This window comes from Calidris pugnax, unplaced genomic scaffold (assembly GCF_001431845.1).
Source record: "Calidris pugnax isolate Ruff unplaced genomic scaffold, ASM143184v1 scaffold103, whole genome shotgun sequence".
Taxonomy (NCBI): domain Eukaryota; kingdom Metazoa; phylum Chordata; class Aves; order Charadriiformes; family Scolopacidae; genus Calidris; species Calidris pugnax.
The window spans coordinates 11,876,963-11,894,291 of record NW_015090990.1 but is presented as its reverse complement, the minus strand read 5'-3'; the positions used below and the strand labels follow the sequence as shown (position 1 = coordinate 11,894,291).

Below are 17,329 nucleotides of genomic sequence, written 5' to 3'. Positions count from 1 at the left end.
TTCTGTGAAGACTTCAGATTCATACTTGTAAAATAAAGGTGGAAAAATGTTTATATCCCTAAGGAGATGACAGAACTTTATTCTGTGCAGGATGGCAGTATAAGACCAACTGTGACTTGTGTTATTTTATTTGTCAGATCTTGTTGTGTAAAATAACTTTATTTCTATATTGAGTTTTAATTACATTTATGGTTACGTGGACATTTAATAAAGGCACGTGTTCTGCATACAGCTGCAGTAGGATGCATAGTTTGCTATTTGTGGTCTCTGCAGTAGGCAGCATGGTCTGGGATGATTTAAAGTAACTGACGGTTGTAATAACACTCACTTAAAGGACAGTAAGGAAACTTTTTGTTAGGCGTCATGGAGAAACTCTACCTTGTGCCCCTCATTGCCTCTGGTTGCTTGTGTTGGGGGAGAGGAACGACAAACCTTTCTCTTTGCGCGTACTTCTCCAGATTTTCTTCCATTAGATGACCTCTACTTTTTCTTAAGAGCCAAGCTGTCATTTGGAGATGACTGGTGTGTTCTGCTCTTCTGCCCTGCCTCTGCCCCACATAGTATGAATGCTGGAGGAGGTGATGCGCTCATGCTGGCTGGAGGCGTCTTCCTTCAGCATCTGCTGTAGCGTTTCCAGGAGGATCTCTGGTGATGCAGCCCTGTTGGCGTGGGCTGTAGCACCAGGGGCTCTTACAGTGTTGGACCCCTGCAGAGATCTTTGCAGCTGCTGTCTCTCATTACTGTGCAGTACATACCCTTATGATCTTTCTCCTTTGTGTCCTGATTTTCTGATGTTAATGATTTAAAGGCAATTTGGCCATGTTTTGAAAATCCACTTCCTAAGGGGTAAGCTTAAGCAATACTTCATTTTTTTTTTCTTCTGTGTAGACAGTGATGTAACCTTTACACTCGTGCAAGGTTTAATTCCCTGCCTCAGTGAAAGGTATTCATGTACCTAATGATCTAGAAATGTTTGGAAAAGTGCAGTGAATGTGTTTTCTGGTTTTCTCTGCTTGCTTTAGATCTTTATAGATGTACAAAAAGAAATTAAATTAGACGATTTAAGAAGAACACGTAGACTTCTGTAGTTTGAGTGGTTAATAGCCCCAGACTGGGGGAATTGGTATATTCTCTGTTAACCTTCTATAAATGGATATGGCAGATGAAGTGAGTAAGAGGACATCCACGCAGTTGGTGAGGCAGGCAGAAGATGTCACAGTCGTTCTGCTTTTTAATGGATTTCTGGTTCCACAGTGTGTATAGTATGGCAGCACATGAGCAGGAGGAGAAGAGTCAACGGAGATATGGGTGCAGGAAAAGAGATGGGGCTAGGTGAGAAATAAGATGGAAAACAGCTGTCAAAATGATAAAGGTAGAGAGATGCAATAAAAGGCAACAGAAGGAAACATCCTGTCAGCAAGAAAGAAAATTTCTGAAATTTCTTCAGGCCAAAGAAATCAGTAAGTTCTGCAGAATTTCATCTTGCTTCTTGGTTGCAGGTTCCCTGTGGTTCCCTCTGAGCCTGTGGGCTGTATGTGCCTTTTGCCACTGATCGCAGCAAGAATCCTTTGCTGTTCTCAGGGTGTTAGTGGTGGGCCCAGCAGCACGTTGTAACGAGTTCTTGATTTCCTGCATGTCTGTTACAGTGCAACTTACCCTTTTTTCTGTTGGGTATTTAGAGGGCTATAGCCTCCTGACCTGTCTGATCTAAAATAAACTTAAACTAACCTAGTAGGTCTCCGAAAGTCTTATAAACTTGACAGCAGATGGCACATGCTTTTTGTTTAGCCCTGCATATACTATCTTGGTGGGTGGTAACTGCCTTAGGACAAAATCAGCATCCCACCAGTCACCATCTGGGATGGCAGATGATATGTGGGACTGTCATGAATAAGCATTCTGATGTTTGTAAATGTCCGAAGGAAGACACCGCTTGTTAGCACAGCAGTTGGTATGCAGTCAGCACTGCAAGAGGATCACTTTATGCAGTGATCAGCAAAAGCTGAATTGTGTGCCTTGGGTCCATCTCTGTAATATGGGTGGGTGTAAGATGGTTCTTCCATTGCTTGTTCATTTTGACAGTGAACTTGAATAGCCCTTATTTTGGCAGACCTTTAATCTTTGTTAGTGCTTTTGTGATAAAAATAATTCTTTTGTTTCTTAGGTTCCGTGTCAGAGGTGATGTTTAGATGCCTCATATCTGATCATACCTGATGAGCACAAATACCCACAGGCCACTTCCCTCATCTTCTCTGTCCCTGACTCTGTGCACTAAGCCTCTTTTTTGAACATATGTGCTTTGAAAAGTTCTATTTAGACCAGTTTTGGTTGGAAGGATCAGATGCCATTCATGTGACAGGCTCTTTAAGTAGAGCATTTTAGATAGTAAAGCTAGTCCTGTAGGAAGCTCTGGGTTGTATCAATTTTAAAGAAGAAATCCATGCATCTACCATGCATTTTGCTTTATACTACAGTTAAGACATCTATTTTGATTTTTGTTTAAGCATGTTTTATTCGCACTTAGCTAGTATGTGTATCTGCTGAAATGGGTATGAAACAACAATTTAATGAAATGGAATCTACTTTAGTGAATCAAATAGCTGACTTGACTGTTCTTTTTCTCAGTACCTTCAGGATACTTGGTGCAGAATTCCTACAAGAGTGCAGGACTTAAAATGTTTATGTGGTTTGCTGCTGTTGGAATTGCCAATGATTCTTTGGTATGAAGGTTTTGGGGTAGGGGAAAATATACTTTCTGAGTCTCTTCAGGTGTTTCTGCTTCTGAAGTATGATATCCAAATAGTATACTGATTTTATACGAATGAATAATAAAAGAAAAGAAACCCAAACTAAACCCTACATGAATTCCCAATTCAAGTACTGCCTTTCAACTTAAAATGGAAAGGTTAGAGGTATGTCCAAAAGTTTATCAAACCCAAAGGAGATTAATGCAATAGTATGGTTGCACTGGCTGAAATGTAAAGAAATGAGGAGGGTTTGTCTGTCAGATTTGTATGAGCAAATGCACTCAGACTCTATGAGGCTTGTAATTGAGGGGACAGCAGGGTGGATTATTTGCAGCAAGGAAGCACATGCCTGTGCTATTTCTGGATCAGGGTGTGAAGTGTCAGCAAAAACAGTGAAAGGCTGCCTCAGTCTTTATGAATGGAAGTGTGTATTTTAATGTGGAATTAGATGGGTATTCAAAATGGATTTTTTTCATAAAGCAGTTGCTAAAGCCTGAGGTGACTGGCAGGTTGAGTTTAGGAGAGGTCTGTGCAAGTCTGTGGATGGGCAGGAGGAATTAGGGAGTGGCCATATTTTTGACTCCACCAGAGGCCTCTCTCAGTTGAATATTAGCACAAAATATGCTTAGCTGGTGTTCCTTTAAACAAGGAAAAGGGGAAGTGAAGGGTTACATTCAAGGCAATGTCAGTTTTAACCTGATCCATTCCTGCAGGTGGCTTCAAACTAGGTGATCTGCCTGCCTGTTCTTCTGATCTGTCACTGCCAGTTGCATAATTCTCCTATAACTTGATCATAAATCTTAAGTAGTTTATAAGACAAAGCATATGTCATGTCCCTTTACCTTTGTACTCTAAGGGAACACTGCTTTAAATGTTTTTTCTCTTCCAAAAGAGAATCAATAGTTTACATGGACATTCACAGTCTTTTATGGCTGACTAATCTGGGACTATCTTTTTAGGAGCATGTTGGGATTGACATTCACTGCCACTGATTATGCTTGCAGTTTTGAGCAGGGTTTTCTCTTAGAATTCTTAGTGTTGTCAAGCAAGCCAATGTGCCTCAATCTCATGCTATTTCTGAATATAGCTTGTTCTTTGTTCATGCCCAGTTATTCTTTTCACACAGTCCTCAAAGTTCTTGCTCTTGTATCCAAGAGCTCTTTTGCAGCATTACCAGGCTTTATTGTGAATTAATGGTTTCCAGTGCAACTCATATTCAGGTCCTAGCATTGTCAGGCTTGTGCTATATGAACAAGAAGGCTATCTACTCTTCCTGGCTTTCCGTTGTGTCTTCCTTTTATGCTCAGGTGAATCCTTGATATTTTTAAGAAAGGTAGGAAATGATTTCTGCTTCCTGAGACCAAAGCTTTATGTACTCCTCAATGTGATTATGCTCAAACAAGATAAAGCAACAGCCAGGTACAAATACCCTGTGGGAATCTCCCATTATGTGAGTGGATTTTGATCTTTATCCACACAAGTTCATGCCTAAAACTTTTTCTTGCAATTAAAAGGTGCTTTACTAGAAGTACCTTACATTTTGTACCAGTTCTCCAATTAGTTAAAAGCCATTTTCTTTGCAGTGGGTATTAAGTTATTGTATGTTTTAAGAGTTGATTGTAAAACATATAGTTTGCTCTTTTAAAAAAAAACAAACCTAATTTTTGTGATCCTTCTATTGTTCAAAGCAGGTTCAAACTATATACTCTACATCATTTTCCTTTTATAAGCTTGTTTTCAGCTCTTCTGAGTTGTATAATCTGGTGGAGATGCATTAAATTAGTGTTTTATGGGTTTTTTTCTATGTAGGAATGCAAGAGGAGTCCTTTGATTTAATAGAATACTTGGATACAATGCTTTGAAAGATGCAAGTAAAGAATCCAACCTAGCGACTTTGTAGAAGTCTAGAGATTTAGGAAAAAGTCTTAGAAATCTTAAAGACAATATCATCCAGTTTATTTTATTAAATTAGTAATTGATAAGACAATTCTGTAATCTAAAGGAAGCAGATTGTGAACATGGACAAAATAGGGAATACACTTAAGAAAACTCACTTTGTTCTTTTCAACTTGGAAAAACTAACTTTTTTTTTTTTTTTGTTGAAGTTTTGGTCTGTTGTTTGAGGCTATTAAAATGACTTGTACTTTTAAACCTTTAACCTTTTAAATGCATCCCACCTATCTTTTTCATTGGTTTTTGCTGGCGGCTTCACAATTTGGCAGGTCATATGTTTTAATCCTGGCTTTGTCCAACAAAGAACTCATTTAAGTTTGTACTTTTGCAGTTTTTTTTTCTCCTTCCTGGATGTTGCTTTAGAATTCCATAATATTTGGGGTTTAGGTCTTTGAGAGAAAACTAGAGTTTGTGGATGAAATAATCTATAAGTATGACCCAATGCTGACAATCGGTGATGTCTGGTATGTCGTGGACTCTTTTTTGTTTATGAAGACACTAAAACAAAAGACTGGACTATGTGGTACCTTGCTGAATGTGTTGCAACTAACACACCAGGGGTGGCAGTGTGGTTATCAGAAATATTGTACAACAGACTTACTGATGGAGAAAGTTAAAGGAGCTGAGTAGCCATTATCCTGGCAGGTCTGTTCTCTCTGATAGACTTAGGCACATGGTAGGCGAGGACAGAAGTCTAAGATGACACATACAATCATGTGGTGGACACTTTGCGCATCTAGAAGCTTTTCTACAATTAGATAAGAGTACTTAAAGTAGAGTGCAAGTTAACTGAAGGTAAGTAATGGCTTAATGACAGATTCCCAACTAGAAGACACCAACTTGTCAAATGGTTCGTCAAGCCATTTGTTATGGTAATGCTGGAGAATGTTCTGTTCGTTTTGAAGCATAATCCAAGATAGCTGTCTGGACTCCAAACTTGGTTAACTTTCTTGGCAGCAGTCAGATATGTTATGCCAGGTGAGGACTCCGTCAAATAAGTTGATGTGTAAATCTGTTGTTAATGTTAAGCATGCCAGATATCTGTAAGTTTCGGGGCTAAAGAGGAAAGGATCAATCTTATAATTAGAACTAGCTGCAAACATGGGCACCATGCAACCACAGTCTGATAATCTAAGTCGAGAACGATTTGGTTTACTGTGGTTTAGCTGAGCTCACAGTCTAGTTCAATGGGTCTAATTTTAGGTTTCCTTAATGTGGACAATTTCAAGGCTGGTAGAACAAAACAAAATACTAGCTACTTGAATGTTTTCAGTTTTCTGAATTACCTTGTACTGAACAGCTAATGTTTGTGTTGTGAAACAACCATCTGTTTTTAAAGAGAATCTTGTTCAAAATGTTAAATATTCTAAAATGTGTTCGTGAAGAGGCTGTCAGCCATTTGTCATACTACACCATTCACAACTTTTCATGCACAGGAATAGTAAGCTGACTTCCTATTCCTCTTTGATTCCAGCATCAAAATACAGGCTAAAAAATTCCTTAACCTGGTTTGCTCAGTGTGCCACGATTAATTGATTATTCTTTATTTGTCACAAGGAATAAAAATGTATTTACTTCTCTTAACCATCCAATTTTTGCTGTAACTTTGAATTAAAATATGTACTTTGTGAGCAGAGATGAAAAATAAGAAAGTGTTGATCAGATGTGTATGGATGGCTAATAAATATTTAGACAGGTGGAAACATTGCAGAATATGATGCCTCCTTCAAGAATTTCAGAACAAGATGAAGATTAAACATGGCAGTTCTCTGTTTTGATTTGTACTGAAAGAAAGAGGAACACATCTTCTGAAAGGAAACTGGTCCCTTAAACATATGGGGGATTTTTCAAGGTTGGCTTCAAAATAGTCTCTCCTGCTTTTTTAACACTGTAGGATACTGTGCACCAGGCACTATGCATATGCTGTTCACCACAGTATCCCAATAGAACTTGTTGCCCAGATGGTGCAAACCATATGCCTCTTGATAGTTTATCTATGTTTGGGAAATACTGTCTAAAAATATAAGAAAGGTCATGAGACTTTTCAAAAGCAGCTCTAGGGAGTTTCTTTTGAATAATGCCTCTAGTGAGTTTCCTTTAAATAATGTTCTGGAGGTATTCATGCTGGTTGCTTGTTTTTTTCTTTTTCTTTTTTCTTTTTTTTTTAATTATTTTTTTGGTATGTGTGAGCGTTTTATGGCAGAGATGAGGAACCATGGAATCATACTTCCTCCGGTGCAAGACTGCAGCTCTTAAGGCACGCAGGCAGACTTCACTGGTCCATCTGCATGGAGAGTTTTCCCCTGCAGGAGACGCTTGTAGGTGTACAGCACAAGGCTCTGTCTTGGGTCTCTCTTTCTCTTTTTCCGCCCGGTTGTCTGAATGAACCTTTTTGGAAATGTAACAAAAGCCAGTTCATTTTCTATTTGTTCCCGTGTCTTCTGTAATTCATTTGACTATTTTCAAAGGCTAAAGGAGAGAATTCTCTTTGACCATATGTAAGTTGTTAAAATACATTTTCTGTTTTGCTTACCTGGCACAGATCCACAGAGGGATGGCAGTCTAATTAAATTTCCAGCATAGTGGTTCTTTGAAGTATCAACTAATTAGGAATGGGCATTGCAAAAGTTTAGACCAGCACTCAGGAAAAGAATGCTTCATGTAACCATCACTAATTCATTAGGATAACCAAAGCTCATTTCCTTTGAGTAAAGATTTGCACATTCTCACCTAGAGCAGTGTACTATATATAATACTTCTTTGTAGCTCCTCTGAAAGCACAAGTCTGTTTAAAAGTAAATTAGCTAAACTGAAAGGCTAATTGCTTTGAGCTTCATGTACAAAGGATGTCCACACTTAGATTTCTTTGCCAGCTGCAAGAGGCTGAGAAGATGTGGTTTCTGAAATCCAAAAGAGTATCTCATGACACCTAAGCATTTTAATGTGGTGTCATAAATCACTAATTTATTCTTGCTCCAGTATTGCTTGCAGAATCTAGTCTGGTAGATCACAGTTCTGTGTACTGGGGAGGAAATGTGACAGGAGGACAACTTGTTTAGTCTGGTAACAGTTTATGTCAAATACCTGAAAAGCTCTTATACTTGCCTTGCTTCCTCTTACGATTTTGATCAGAGTAAAAACGAGTATGTGTGGTTTGATGCAGAACTTCAAGTACCTATGAAAGGAGAAGATGGTATACAGTCCCTTTGCAGACTTAGATTTTTTTCTGGATCACTTCAGCTAGATGTTTTCTAACATATTTGAACGCTTTTCTTTGTTTCCTCTTTTTTCTTGATTTCACAGTCCCATCTTTCAATTCTTAATTGGATCTAGTCATTTACGTCATTTAATAAATACAACTACAGCGATATAGCACTGTCTTTGTAATGTGTGTGTCGCTCCAGTGTGATTCACAGGATCATGTCCTTTTTGAATGGGATATTTTAATTTGTGGATATTGTTACGTATCAGCCTCTGCTGAGACTTGACACACTGTGCTGTATCCAGGTTATACAAAAGTGGGAGCTCACAGGATTGATGTGTTGTATTTTCCCCATATGCTAATTCCCATCCTTTCTCCCTTTTAATGAAATCATACTCTTGTTTTTAGTCTTAAACCTACTTTTAAATCCTTCACAACCCCATCTAAAACACCTACTCTTCACAATCTCATCTATAACTATGACTCTAAATTATTTGTTTGATTTCGCAGAATATAATGATCATGTAACTTCTCTTTATTCTCAGTTTGCTGATTATAGTGTCAAGTAGCTGCTTCTGTTACGTGATAATGTTATTGAGCTATGTGTAAGCCTGAGGAACAAAATGGCCCCATTTCATATCTGATTCCTGGTGAGTGAGAATAAGTACCATCCAGAACTCTTCAAAATCTATCTGCAGTGAAAAGCTCTTTTTGAAGGAAAAAGACACTTGCCAGATGCATAAATTTGAGTGACTAGGAAATGCAGAATATAGGAAGATTGCTCCAGTTTTTTGGTTTGTGGTTGGTTTCTTTTCTTTTCAATTATAATTTAATGTGAATGTAGAAGTTTCATAAGTGTAAAGCATGCTGATTGCCTTCTAAAGAAAGGATCTGCATTCATTTCTGGCTGCAAGTACAGGTCCTCTCCAGGGTTGGACCAATCAGAGTACGCTGCTGCATGTCCTCCTAAAGCCAAGGTGTAAAATGTTCAATGTAGGTATTTTTTCAGAAGTGCTTTGCATCTGCTGCTCCCAACAGTTGTTGGGAGGTCAGTGCTGCTTATGATCAGATCACCTTTTAATTTAGATACAGGCCTTTAGGTAATCAGAGTTATTTTAAAATTTCAGCTTGTGATTTTTAATTCTTAAATTAGTAGCAAGGGATTGCTCTAAGGAAACATTAAACCATTCTATGATTCTATGATTTGTCTTGTGTTAATGCAACTGAGACAGTACTTCATAGTAAAAGTGAGTTTAAAACTATCAGTTTGTAAATGCAAAAGTTAAATTTGGACAGTGAATTCTTCTTGGTTGTCTGAAGGCTAATTTTCTTTCTAGGCTGGCAGCTGGGATGTTGCCTTAGGGTGTAGGTGCAGTGTTTGAATTCCTGCTATGCTCAGTTTTTCTTTCTGGGTGTGTCCACATTAAGAACATTTTTGGTCATATTAGGAGCACACTTTTTAGGCAAGTGTTCTAATTTTCCCCATTTGGTTCGTATTTCTGCAGTCTCAGACGTTATCAATCAAAAGGTTGTGTTCCGTTGGATGAAAGTAAATCAAAATGTGCAGTCTAGGAGTGTATGTATCTCTCGTTTCAGTGATAATGGGCTAATGCAGTAGCAGGTAGATGCTTTCCAAAATAAACCCCCTTTGAAAGGTTCTGGTGCTGTTGCAGGTACTCAGCAGCAGCTGTCTGCTTCATCGGTCTGCCTTTGGGACCGTGCAGATTCCTGATGCAGATGTTTGGCTCTGCCACTCTTAAATGTATCCAAACCAATTGAGTTTCATTAATATCTTAGAGATTATTGAAATAATTACTGAATTATATTTGGAATTATTATTTGCTTTCTGCAAGCAAATTTAGGAGATTTCTGATAAGCCAGGATTTTTAGGTTGTTACCAATTCTATTATTAAGTAATTATATTTGCATGTTTATAGCATCTAGAACAATGTAATGTAAAAGCACTTGTTTCAAAACCTTTTACTTCAGGGAACAAAAACTGCAACAGCGTTGTTGAAATGAAAATATACAGAAAACAAAGGGAGTAGTGGAAGTTATTTATGGTTTAAAAAAATACATTGAAAAGTAACAAATACCAAAGCTCTAAGCAGATTAAATTTTCAGATGAAAATGTCATCTAAGATCAGCTGAGTCGAGGATCTTGGTTGCTTGCCTTGAAATATGATACTTATGCTTAAATGATTTAGTGTGACTGTCTAGCCTAGGTTTTCAGGATCACTAGTATTTTGTTTTTAAAAGCGATTAGGTTCCTGGACACTACAATTATTTTTCATAATTATTTTTTGTTTTAATATTTTATGTGATGTCTATCTTTTTTATTGTTCTATTTGATGACAGAACTGTCACTTATACGAAACAAATATATGACTACGACTATGAACTCTGTTTATTTAGAATACTTGATTGCTGAATCATGCTTGAGGAAGAATTTCTACAAATACTAAAACTTTAAGCATGGGCTAGAGATAGGAATGTGACAAAATAGTCCATCCCACCACATAAATGACTCTTTAAATAAACTGTTTCTGAAGTTGTTTCCATTCACATACCTGTGCCAAGGAACCAAACAGACTTTCTCCTGGTAATATTCTTGTCTGGATAAAGAGTGGAGTGTTCTAGCATTGCTTTCGACTACACCGTTTTGGGTGCAATTGCTTTTGTGTTTTGTTTTGTGTGCCTGGAGATGTGGTCTCTCTTATTCCTCTTGTCTAGTAGAGGGGTAGATACGCACAAAGATCTCTGCTGCTGTGGTACCTGGGCTGAAAAAGGGACCTTGTATTTGAAGCGTCTTTGCTTCTAAAAGCTGAATATAGGTGCAGTCTTGCCTGGAAAGAGCTCTTCTGCACAGCCCCCTGAGCCAGCCTTCAAGTGATCCAGAATATTTGGGTGGCGGTGGGAAAGAATAAAACATAAAGGAGCAAGTTTTTTAGCCAAGAAAACAGAAATCTTTTCTATTTGAGTTACCTTAGTCCCTTCTCACCCTTATAAAGAGCCCTCTCCCCTTCTTCTCTAGTGGCTTAGCAGCATACCTTAAATAAAATACGCACCTACGCACCTCCTCCCCCATATATATGAAACTGTTCTTTGTGCAGTTTGGTTCATTTATCATGAGGTTTTTATTCTCTAGGGACAAGTGCATATTTCAGGCTCTTGGATTGTTGTCTAGGGACTGTAATTTACTGTGCATTTAGGTAGCTCCCACAAGACTAACTTCTAGCTGACATTTCTCTGTATAATAGTTTTAATTGTAAAGGTATTGATGGACTATTCTATACAACATCTTAATGCTTGTTTGAAGGTTGAAAATTTGGGTGTATATAAAAATGGAAAGTATTCATTAGTCTCACTTGAACAGTCTCCTGTCTTCCAGAGTTTCAGTAACATCTCTGTCAGCATCCTTTTTGTTGAATAATTGTATTTGGGGCAGTGGGTACTGCTGTGGGCATTGGAAAGTGAAAAGCTCTGCAACCAGTGTTTAGTGAGGTGGAGGAAATGTATTTGAAAATAATCTTGACCTCTGCTAGGGATGCAGTAATAAACCTGCTTTAAAATAGAGAGCTTGCAGAACAAAATAATGAGTTGTTGTGAGTTGTCGTTGTGCTCAGACTGATGTATTGCCAACTTATTTCTGAGCTCTGTGGTGTGTCACAAATGCATGTATTTCTTTATTAAGCAACGCCTCTGCAATATGGAACCTTATTTGTTGTAACTGGTCTTTTGTTTGTGTTGCATAGCATTTAAAAAAAAAATTGCTGATTTAGTAGTAAGCATTATTAGTTGGTTTCTAGTAACAATTTTGTCTGTTTGCTTTGTAGGTATGAAGCGTCCATTAAGTCCTGACCACGTCTTTGAAGATGGGATTATGAATCAACCAGCTGTTCTACGGGGCTTTGAAGAAAAAGGACTGAGGAATGACAGACAGGACTATCAATTAAGCAAAGAAAAAAAGAAGATATTGTTTTCTTTCTGTGAAGTGTGCAATATACAGCTGAACTCTGCAGCACAAGCTCAAGTTCATTACAACGGGAGGTCTCACCTGAAAAGAGTAAAGCAGCTAAATAATGGAAAACTCCCTACAAGTACAGCTCCTGGCACTTTGTTTGCAAGTACAAGCACAGGTACATGATTAGTATGAGATGTTGGATTTTGGTCAAGAGAACTGAAGAAGCTTTTAAGCTCTACCTTCCCCACCCAACATAACCATTAAACTTAATACAGATTAATACTAGTAGTTAATAATATTTTGCCACATTCAGAATTAGTGGTGTATTTATTTTTCTGTGAAGCCAACTCGTATTAATGCAATATTGCATTAATGCATGATTAATGGCTGTGTTGGGCCTTGCATAGTTGAGATATAGTCTATTTTAAAAATAGCTGTTGTGGATTCAAATAGTCATGTATTTTGTCATTTGCTTTTGTTCCCAAGACAAAGTTCTGAAGGGATGCTATGGGAACAGAAGTGTGGTGGTGGGAAGAGGAAGAGGAGAGCTGGAACTTAGAGCCTTGGCCCTTTCATTGTTTCTGCTTTCAGTGGTCTGGGTTTTGATTACTCTCATTCAAATGAGAAATAATTTGAAATAATACTTTTTCCTTATTAGGCAAAACAAAGGTACCAAATGCTTGGGCAAAATGTATTTAATGTAGAATGTAATGGTGCAAAGTGCAAAATGTGCTTTCCTGTTAGGTTTTTTTTTTTCAGTGTTAGACTCAGCTCACAGCTATTTTGAAAAAAAATTAGTATTTTCTTCTCTATGCATATATGAAAGTGAACACATAGAACAAATTATTCAATTTTGAATGGTTGTAAGGGTAAGGATTCTCCTTCCCTTTTTTAAGAGGTCCTCGTATGCCATAGGGTCTCTTGCTTTGATGTTCATGATTTAAGAATTTTGCTGCAGGATTATCCTTTTGCTGTGATGGTCCAACAGCATTGAAGAAAATTTGTTAGAGCACTTTAAGGGTGATTTTTTTGCCGATAGTTGAAAGAGATACTTTCTTTCTTCCTTTCTATGTATTTTGTTAAAGAAAATTCAAGGGGGTTTGACATTCTGTAGAATCCAAAACAGTCAAAGTTCATCTTAAAAAGTACTCTTTACCTCAAGCAAGTATAGCAAGTAATCTTTTCTGGTTCTGAGATAAATAAAATGCTGCAGATTTAAGGAATGATTGTCTAGAACAAGCAAAAGTTGCTACTTATTAGCACTTGGTATTGATGAAGTAACAGATCTCAGTCTTCATGAAAAAAAGTTTTGTTAATTTTATTAGAGTGTTTTTTTTTTTTAGTAGCTGCATGAGGGGGTTTGCTTAGGGGGTTTTGTTTTTGTTTAGAAACAGTCAAACTGCATTAAAGGGTTAATTCTTGTTAGCTGAATTTGACTTTATTTGAAGTCTGTGGTGTTGTTTTGTTTTGTTTAGAGCCAAGGAGTGTAAGGGTATCACTTGGGTAAGACTCATGGTCCAAAAGATTGTATTCCTACTGAATAACACATAAATGACTCAATTGTGTGCATTCTTAGAATAACTTACTAGCTATGAGACATTGTAAGTTAATTTAAATTCCTCTGCAAATTTGAAACCTTTTCACTGTGTGTTTTCTTCTGCTTTTTGTTAGCTGGACCCCTGCACATGATGTCTGTGCAGTCATTCCTGGGGACTGCAGCTGATGCTCTGGCACCATTGCTTAAAGAATGCTCTGATGCTGAGAATATTTTGTATTTGCTGGAATACATGCTTTGGGGTTACTGTATAGCTTAGGAGTTAAAATTCGTAGAATCATAGAATGGTTAGAGTTGGAAGGGACCTTAAAGATCATCAGTTCCCCTACCCCCCCCTTGCCATGGGTAGGGACACCTCCCACTAGACCAGGTTGCTCAAAGCCCCATCCAACCTGGCCTTGAACACTGCCAGGGATGGGGCAGGGATTCATGTTTCTTTCTGCTGTTCACTGCAGTCTATATTAGATTATATCCTGGTTTTTTACTAGTTATGCGTGTTGAAATAGGCATTCTGTTTTCATAGCTGAAGGATGTTAGTTTCATATTATTTGAAAGAAAGAAATACCCTGCATAGGCAGCTTATTATCATTATTGCATAGACAATTTAATATACTGCTTAAGAGCCAGTACGAAAACAAGATTTACTGAAATGTACTTCTCAAAGAACACTTTCCAAAAACAAGTAGAAATTAATTTTCTTAGAAATTGACATTATCCTGGTTCAGCTTTAATCCACGTCCTCTGGAGTGTTATTACCCCTTGTAATGGGAGTCTGCCTTTCCCATTTCTTTGGCTAACATTGTAAACAGAATTAATTGTGCAGATGGTGAGAGAACAGTTATATTCACCTCACCTCACCAGTGAACAGACTTTATTCCACGTGTGAAGGAAGCAAATAACTCCTCTTATACTTCACTGTTAGAACTACATCCCCTTCTAATGAACCAGGTAGTGAAGAGTTCAGCACACCTCAGGAAGCTTTCTGCAAAGGTTCTTGCTAATCTGCGGTTGGAGTTTTCCTCTGTTTCTATAGGATAAGTATGAAATTAATAACATTCCTGTTGGAAAAGAAGGCAACTGTAAAATACACGTGACTATACATATTCACTGACAATACAGAAATGAGGACTGTAGACCTCCCAGAACTGTCTTGATCCTGTGTGACAGAACTGATGTGTGCACGATCGCTGCTTTCAGTCCCCTTGGCACTTGGTGAACTTTCTTCCAAATGGGGGTGAACCCAAAGGAGTCATAAGACATATTTTGATATTTGCCCTCTTCTGAGGTCCTCTCTATGACAGGTGGCCTAAGGTTGTTGTAAAGCATCCTTTTAATTGTTGACTTCCACTGTGTTTCACAGCCACAACCTCAGTTTGTTGCTCGTAGCTTTCAGTAATTGGTAATGAAAAGTTTAGTAAGATTCAGTAACTGTAGAATTCCAGTTCTTGGCAAGAATACTTTACAATGTATAGATGAAGGAGTTTTATATATTTAAAGTGTAAATATCTTTTTTAGAGATAACTTTAAAGTTAATTCTTTATATTTAGTGTTTGATTGTCGTAGAATTTTAAAAGCTATTTCGCACCATATTTTTCTAAAAAGCCTACTCTTTTTATGTAGATTCTTGTTTATGTTGTCACCTCCACCCCATTACTGAAATCTAGAAGCTATTTTACCTCTACCTACAATTTCAGTTACTTTACAGCAAGTAAAATTGCGTATAAAATAAAGTTTACAGCTGCTTTTCTTTATACTGATTAAATCAGTAAGTTGATTGATTAAATTAGGCGGCTTTGGAAATTTGATCCACTCATTGAACTCCTCAGTTTCTTTAGATTGGTGTTAAAAATGATGTGGGTGAGGAAAACAGTATTCTACTGGAAAAGCATATTGCACACAATGTTAGAGCCTTGGCTACTGATTGTTAGTGATTGTTCATCACCATTTGTACCCACCCTGTCTTACTGCAGCTCAGGCTGAGTTTGTCAGTGATACCATCCCCAAGGGCCATCCCTGTCCTTGGGCCAGGCATATCTGATGTATGGCCAGGCTTCTGCCAGAAGGAAATAAATTAATTTCCAGGAAAGCAAGAAAGTGTGTATTTGCTTCCGCAGCTTGAATTGGAAATTATTTCAGTTGTTTCCTATAAGCAGGAAAAGAAAGGGTAGTTTTTTGCAGCTTTGATGACATGTATTTTGGACTGGGCTGCGTCAGCCACACGTCTTGCTGGAGCCTGCAGCGGTGAGAGCTGTGGGTCAGGTCTCAGCTGCTTGGGGCACCTGAAATCCCACTTGCCACCCCGAAAACGAGGGCTAAAGCATCTGCTCTTCAAAGGGAGAGGAACCGGTTTTGAGAGCATTGTACGACCCTGGCTAATTAAAGATTGCTTGCCTCCTTGTCTGCTGACAGATAGCTAGTGAGTTAATTGTTTAGGGAATGAAGAAAGGAGGGGGGCAGCGTTTGGCCGGCGGGAGGGGGAGCGTGGCTGCGGGGCCGCAAGGCGTCCACGAGGTGGTGCTGCAGCCCGGGCGATTGAGCCAGCGAGCCCGGCTGCCAGGCTGGTTGGCTTCTTCTTCTGCCTCTATTATTTTCTTAAGCCTTTTTTATTAAGCAAGCTATCTGTAGGGATAACAGCGAGTTGGTTGTTAGTATATGCTGTGGCCAGTTTTGTGGAAGACTTTGTTATATTCCTTTCAGTTCTCATTTGGAGATGACACTGATTTTGCTCCACAAATTCTCATTACTGGGGTGGTATCTCGTGGTGAATCTCCTGATTCTATCTCCTTTGCCCCCATGCTAACATAGGAATGGTTACTGCAGTTTTAAGACTGAGTCTACTAAAAATACCTATCAAAGTCCAAATTTTACAGATCTCTGGAAATGGGTAGAGCAGTTTCATTTGTGTTACAGAAAGTGGGCAAAGCAGAATAACTTTTTTTCTGGGTACTAGGATGGTTTAAACAGCAAATGTGGTTTAGGGTCCAGATGCCACTCATCAATGCCCATTTGAAGATCTTTTTGTAGGTTTGTTTGGAGGTGAGATTGGGAAGTCAGTCTTCTGGCAGTATGTTCTGGTAGCAGCTTTGCCTGTTTGCTCTTGAAATCTCTGACTTTGCAGGACTAGGAGAGTTTTGGAAGTGCTATGGGCCCTTATGCTGTGATTCTTTGTAGGGAACAGGCCTATGAGTTAATGTGTTTCCCTGTCATACTGAGGAAATAATGACAGGATGATTTCCTGAGAGATTATCAACATAACAGTTGTGTGAACTGGCTCACAGCAGTGATAGCCAGGAATTCGTTGAACTAGCAAAATAAATATATAAATGACTAGACTTCTGTTGTGTTCATGATTTAAATCAGGTCGCAGAAAGGGCCTCATAATGCTAGTGCAAGGGAGAGGGTAAAACACCAATCTTAGACATGGGAAGAGAGAAAGGGAGTACGGAGAAGGCAAATTTTCTTCATTTTTGGCAATAGGGATTAGAACTGTTTTGCCTCCTTGAGCAATGCCATATTGCATTGGCAGTCTAAGCATCCTTTCAAGTTAATGGAGGCAGGGAGGCTTACAGTTAAGGTGCTCAGAATTATCCCTCAAAGGATCCATGGACTATATAACTAACTTGTGTGTTAGTTTGCAAAATGTCTAGAGTTAGGAAGTGTGAATATTGTCTTCAGCTATGTCAAATGAAAAGGACCTTCTTAAACATCTAACTTTGATTAATATTAATTTTTCTAAGTATTTGGCTTTTTCTTTCTCTCAAAAAGGAAAACTGACTACTGGTAGGCATTAAGAAATTATTCCATAAATATTCCAGCTAGCCTTAAATCCATGTGCCCACCTCTTGGCCTAGTGCATATGAGGTGCATTTTTTTTTTAAATGAAACTGTAAAGAAGTTACCTTGCCAGG

General features: G+C 38.3%; 1 protein-coding gene across 3 annotated transcripts in view; it reads left to right on the top strand.

Annotated features, from left to right (window-relative positions):
* ZNF385B (zinc finger protein 385B) overlaps nucleotides 1-17,329 on the top strand; it is a 175,372-nt gene that overhangs the window by 19,969 nt on the left and 138,074 nt on the right. For all 3 annotated transcript variants that reach the window (XM_014954203.1, XM_014954204.1, XM_014954202.1), the window contains exon 2: nucleotides 11,739-12,041. In XM_014954203.1, coding sequence (XP_014809689.1) covers nucleotides 11,741-12,041 — 301 coding nt within the window. In that variant the 5' untranslated portion in view covers nucleotides 11,739-11,740. The remainder of the gene's footprint in view (nucleotides 1-11,738; nucleotides 12,042-17,329) is intronic.